The sequence below is a fragment of the Cephus cinctus genome, unplaced genomic scaffold (genome assembly GCF_000341935.2).
Source record: "Cephus cinctus unplaced genomic scaffold, Ccin1 Ccin1_scaffold0215, whole genome shotgun sequence".
NCBI lineage: Eukaryota > Metazoa > Arthropoda > Insecta > Hymenoptera > Cephidae > Cephus > Cephus cinctus.
The window spans coordinates 2,154,437-2,161,014 of record NW_014332933.1 but is presented as its reverse complement, the minus strand read 5'-3'; the positions used below and the strand labels follow the sequence as shown (position 1 = coordinate 2,161,014).

General features: G+C 46.2%; 1 protein-coding gene across 1 annotated transcript in view; it reads left to right on the top strand.

Moving 5' to 3' along the window:
- Positions 1-742: 742 nt before the first annotated feature.
- The window catches only part of LOC107265428 (pituitary homeobox x), a 21,871-nt gene continuing 16,035 nt past the window's right edge, over positions 743-6,578 (top strand). The window contains exon 1 of the mRNA XM_015734875.2: positions 743-2,892. Coding sequence (XP_015590361.1) covers positions 2,610-2,892 — 283 coding nt within the window. The 5' untranslated portion in view covers positions 743-2,609. The remainder of the gene's footprint in view (positions 2,893-6,578) is intronic.

Below are 6,578 nucleotides of genomic sequence, written 5' to 3'. Positions count from 1 at the left end.
GGGGGGGGGGGAGGAAGTTAGTACAAGGTGGTAGGGTATCACGGGTGGAAGGTGGGAGGTTGAAGTCGACCAATAACGCCCCCGCTCGCGAATGGGCGTGGCCATCTTGTCATTTGTCTCTTCTTCTTCCCGGGCGAAGCCGGGATGGCGCGCCAGGGTTGACGTATGTACTTTCCTACACGTACCGGTCCTCTCGAGTGCTTTGCTTCTGCAACCTATACCTGCCTCCACCTACTGGGAGTATCTGCAGATATATACGTATATACGTAACCAGAGTACGTAGGATACTATACATATTTTTCATTAGAAGAACCCGGGCCCCCCCACTTCGACCCGTACCATAGTATGCTAGGTATATACAGTTCTGTATACTACTTGCAAAAGGGGTGGCTTTTTTCATACTGATACATGGGGCGTATATGTAAGTTTATATTTGTACGTATACACTATACTAGGGTTATGGAGTGTTGTAAGGGTACGTGGCTGCGTCCTCTTGTGGCTTGAAGACGACGAGTATACTGAGGTCTGTTTGTTCTGGGAGATAAGGGGGCGATAAGTGCACCCGAGTGCATCGTTGGCTCCCCCCTGAAGGTAAGGAACAAGACGGCCCGAGTAGAAGGTATGTAGTCGTGCCTTGGGATTTTGAGGGCGGAGGGGGGTCGTGCGTTGCGATTGCTGGTGGTTGAAGATGCGCGCGCGGATTTCATGGCCACCAGGGAAATTCCGAGTTATGGACGATTGACGCACTGGAGTGAATACGAGTTTCGGGAGATCTCTGAGATTTCGTTAGGGGGTAACGAGGACGGTTGATAACGGATAAGAAACTGAAGTCAATGGGTTGTGCTTTTGTCACCCCCCCTGTGAACTAGCGTGACTCTAGTCTAACTCTGGAGTCTGATATTGTGAGCTTCTATTCGCATGGAGTGTCCCTGCACCGGGACAGAGACACGTTTTGTCCTCCTCGTGGTAATTCGGGTTAGAAAAGTCTTGGCCGATCGTGTCGGGGTTCGCAAAGCGCACTGTGGTTGGGTTTTCCAAGCGAGTGCGCCAAAGATAAAAGACGAGACGTCGTTCGCCCGTTGGTATAGAAGGGGAGGATGCAAAGGGAGGAAGAGAAAACTGGTAGCCTCGTGCCCTCTGGTGGGGTGAGCTTGCATCGGAAGGATAGTGGGGTAAAATCGACGTATCTGAAAGAAGTGGGGGTAAAATATATCCAAGTGGCGGGGACGATCAAGATAGTATGAGTTTGTATAGTCAGTTCCTGGCTGCGTCCCTCGTGTTCTGTGTATACTTCGAAGTAGGCCGGGGGGAGGGGAGTCAGCCAGGCAGAGACAGACTCGTGGGACAGGCTGGGTGCGGGAAGAGTGGGAAGAGTCGTATGGTGGGGCACAGCCTACCGGGAATCGGCGCAACGAACGCCACGGTCTCGAAGCCAGCGGCGTACTGGCGACGCTCGCAAGGCTTCTCTCGCCGAGGGGAAATAAGCGGTAGCCGGGACAGAGGAGAGGCGCAGTCAGACAGTCAGGCCGCCAGGCAAGCGAGGAAGGCAGTGCAGCAGCCAAGACCACTAGATCCGCTCGGCTTACCGACTTACGGATTTAAGCCGGCAGGCAGTCCGAAAGGCTCAACCCGTTAAGCCTTGCCAACCCACCTACTACCGCGGCGGCTACTAGCTAGTACCTAGTGCCTAGTACGTACTACCTGGGCTTCCTCTCTGGTCAGAGAGGGCGGCAAGCGTAGCGCACACGGGCCGACTTAACTCTCGCGCCGTTTCCCCCCGGACTCTCTCCTACCTCGATGTAAATCCGTGACGATTATCCACGGCGACCTCGAGGCTAACGACGAAAAGGAAGAGCGCGCCCGTGATTGACGGGAAAGAAACAAATCGACGCGTGTGCTCGACGTGACGACGAAGTATACGCGGGTGACGCACGGTGTTGTTATTTCTGCTGTCTCATCGTTCGACAGGAGTTACCGCCAAGGTGCGCGTCCTGTACCCTCGTGCTGTCGTTCCCAGTGCTGTTACACCGGGGAACTCTAACCTACTTCGTGGGACACTTACGTAACGCCCTCGTCTACGGGTTTTATCTACCTTATCAGGAGTCGCCTACGCCTAGGTGGTGCGCGCGCGTACTTCTCTCCCGGTCGAGACACGATCGGCTCTCGTCGTAACGGCTACCAACGGCCACCGCGTGTATAACCTCGTAAACAGTGACTCGTGACGCGGAAACGGACTGCAGCTTCGTTACTGCGCGTGTTACGAATAATACAGTGTACTAACCGTAAGATACGAGAAAGAGCTACGGGTTCGAGGTTAAAACGTTACGAACGTGAATCGTGTCGGTGGTAACACGTCCAAGATTTATAGAGGTTAGAAAGGTAATTAATAGAGCATCCCCCGAGGACGACCGTCTGGGTATATTATCAAGTGCGAATCTTCGTGTCTCGTCGATCCTCGTGAACGGTGCATAAGTATACGGCGAACATATGTATCCTTGAGGGACGAACTTACCTTCGCGACCCCTAGTAAAATTGGAGGCCTGACAGGGCCTGTGAAGTGGGACAGTGAGGTGTACGGAAAAGTCAGCACGACGTTAACTTTCTACAGCATGGAGCGAGGGGGAGGCGGGGGGAGCCTCGAACTCGCCGGCGGCGGTAATCCTGACCTCTGCCTCCCGGACCTCGTTACAGCATCGGCCACTGGGCTTTCGGTGCAGCATCATCAGCATGCTACCTCGGCTGCCTCCATGGCTGGCTTACATGCTGGTGATCATCTTCAGGGTGCCATACATCATCATGATCTCGTCCATGGTACACCGCATCATGATACTTCTATGCATCATAACAATGCCAGTCATCAGCTGCATCATGAACCTTTGGAGAAACTTAAACGTGGTGAGTCGGTCACGGTACCCGAGACAGAGTTCACCGAACTCTGTCGTACAAAGTAGCTATGTAGAATTTTTTTTAGGGATGGAAAAGGTTTTTCTTTATTATTATTACTATTCAAGACTATTGCATTCTGGCATTCGGTTGCCTCAGTGTTTATTCGATCGTCTCGATGTTTCGGACGGGACTAAGATAAATTTTCTAGATTATCTTCTATCGCTACCTGGCATCTCCTCTGGCAACGTTACGTGGCTAATTTCACGAGGTCGATCTTTGTACTTGACGATTGTACGTCTCAGAATGATATATATGCGTTTATGAAAAATGTGTTTATACATGTGATAACAAGGTATCGGTAGATTGATTGTACGAGTTTCTTTATTTCGGCCTTAATTATTATTAACATCTTATTCAGTATAGTGATTGGTATCGGTAATACTTGAATGAACTGATTTATCGATGGCTACTGTCAGTCAGTCGAGCAGATTTCTTGGACGATGTCCAATGTCTTTTTTGTGCTTCTACTGCGGAGCGATAATGTGTATTGCTTCTGGACGCTCTATACGAGAATCGGACAAATGTTCGATACGCGATACAGCGAATTCTCGTGACTTTTTTTTTTCGAGACGCGTGTACATTTTGGTAGCGTTGCGAGGACGAAGATAGAGAACTAATCGCGGGTAAATGTTTGACAAGCACCCAGGGACATCGCGGTTAAAATTAGTACGGTTGCTTGCAGGCGCACTGTCATTAATTATATCTCGTTCGTGCTTTTCGGAATTCTCGGAATTTACCATTTTTTTTAAGCAAGTAACAATTGTGCAAGTTGAATAAAAATAAAAAAAAAATTCATTAAAAATTTATCTAATACAGTCTCGAGACGAAGAAAATTTTTCCATGGGGGAATTTTTGTTTCCTCGAAACGGATGTCCGATGAGAAATTTTTTCGACTATCTTATAGAATTTTTGCACGCAGTCGAATGCAGGAAATGGCACATTAGTTTTTTTTTCCAACACTTCTTCACTGACGCCGGATCGACGCTGCGTATATGATTTTTTTGTCAGGTGTCAGACAGGTAGATAAAATTTTAGTACGAATAGCCCGATAAGCACCGCACCCATCGCTACGTTATTATACTTGTGACGCGACGGGTCAGATAAAATTTCGAAAACCCTTGGCATTGCTTCTTTTTCTTCGTGGTTCTGGCGACGTATATGAGAATAATGTATTTTAAGGCGGGATAATTCAAAAATATATAAACGGCCAGAAACATGTATTATATCTGTACCGTGGTCCTTCGTGCAATTTGATCGCGACGTCCGACGGCCGTTCGGATTTTGAAAGTTGAATTAAAAATCCGACCAATCAATTAACTATTCACTCCAAAGTCCACAACTCGTATACTATGAGTCGAGTGACGGATCAGTTAATAAAAAATAATGATAAGAAGAAAATTGTAAAATTAAATTTCCCGACGGAAAACGTCAAAAATTCTAAGCGTCGCTTCGTGATTTTCCTACTTAGGCCAGTCGATTCGCAGTAAAGGTATAATCTCGCTGTATAGAAATGGAGCGATAGATTTACAATTGCGCAAACCGCCACCACCCATCGGTCGGTGATTCAGCGAGTGATAAAAATTGACAAGATATTTTTTCTCACGGCTTTCGGTAGAACAACGCACGTTCGCGAATTTTCGACCTTTCTTCGGCTACAATTTTGTAACTCAATTATATATGTATATGTGTTGGTATAAATATAAACTGTGTCAATATCGTATAAGAGAAAGTTTTGAACGCTCGCGAAAATGTCCCAGGCTCGAATTCGCATGGGAAATCTCGGCGACTCTCGACGAAGACGTTCTCGGCAGGCACCACCACCTGTTTTGTGATTCATTAACTCACCGGCTTATCGGGATAAGGCAGACTTATCCAGGGCTCGAACCCGACACCGCGGCTAAACCCAATCTTATTCCAATGGCGTCCCATTCCAATTTCGTTTCTAGTTCGAATTCCAGCGGCGACTGTCGATTCGGCAAGTGGGAACTTGGTATTAGTTAGCTCGAAGTTTAATTAGTAAAGAACACAAGATAGGTGTTATAAAAAAAAAAGTAAATAAATAAAAATTTTCTCAAATTATTATTATATAATAGAAGTGCAAAGGAAAATTTCTATTATGCCTTGCAATTTTTAAATTTAAAAAAATTTTTAATTCCTATTAATCATAATTGCCAAGCGAATATTACAGGTAACGATAAGAGCCAGAAAATTGAAAGTCCACCATATTTTTATTGATATCGACACCAGGTGAATACTAATGCAGGTAAAATTAAATTTCCTACCTGATATAAGGTCCACGATAAGGGATTATAAAAAGAAGACAAAGAAACAGCCAGGACAAAGAACGACTGAAATAATGATACGGCAAAAAACGAATTTCTCATTGGTATTTAACGAGACGGCAATTTCTTATTAACCCTATTGCCCAATGAAATGCCTTATCAGTAGATTCGTAGACAATTTTCCGAATTTCTTTTTCATCTTACTATTTCCAGTATTTTCTCTCTGTGCATAGCCTACGGGTAGCTCCATCATTTCGATAACGACAAATATCCCGATTAGTCCAATAAGCGATTTACGTGGAACAGTTTATCGTTCCCGGAGCTTCGCCAATAGAATCGCAAGGATTTTCAATGCGCAAAAACAATCAATTATAATATAAATAAAGTGCAATTGCAATGCGCCGGTAGGTAAGCGACATAAAAATAACATAAATCTACAGGGTGTTCCCGATAAACAGAAATTCACCAAGTCTGCGTGACAATAATAATATAAAATGAAAATGATGGCATAAGGCTGATTATATCCCTATCACACAAGAATAGCCCGAGTCATTAACTACCCCTTTATTGTTGTGTGGCCTCACCCTGGCCTCAGCGTCTGGCAGATGCGCCCTGGTACAGTCAACCCTTGTGAGTTCCACTGCTAATGGTGTTGACAAATTGCTCTGCTCTCCGCATCACCCTGGGGACCCTGGTCTTGCACTAGGTATCCACGGAGTCCCTGGTATCGTCCTGGCGATGGAATTTCCCTGAAAAATTTTAGCCAATTTAGAAAGGGACCCTGATCCATCACGATCGTCCTATACTTTATATACATACCTCGGCCAAGCAACCAGCCCGTCATATTACTGAAGGCTACGCCAAGATCGGCTTATCCTGTCTGACCTCCTTTTTCCGCTTCGATTTTCTCGATTACCGAGTCCATCAGGGGCTGCTTCGAGTATGAGGTTGCTGATGAGGAGGTCAGGGGGGTTCAGGAGGGTACCGATTAGAGGGTCAAAGGATCAACATAGAAATGAACTGATTTCGTAGCCACCAGGGGGTATAGGTACCTCAAGTGGGCTAAGTACATGTATGCTCGAGCAGGTCTTCGTTTGACTCTCTCAGCCACCCCTGGGCAGTCTTAGGGGTGGTTTGTGTACCCACTGGGTTTACACAAGGAGGGAGGAAGATCCGTGCGTGCCGATTTGTGAGAACCATTCAGGAGCTCATGAGAGAGAAAATGATTCTTTGGACGTAAGTGGGTCTAACCTAACCTAAAAACCATGTTCGGGCTGTGTAGTCAGCGCCAAGCTGTCTCAATGGAGATTGCTGAATTTTTTTTTTTTTTTTTTTTTTTTTTTTTTTTTT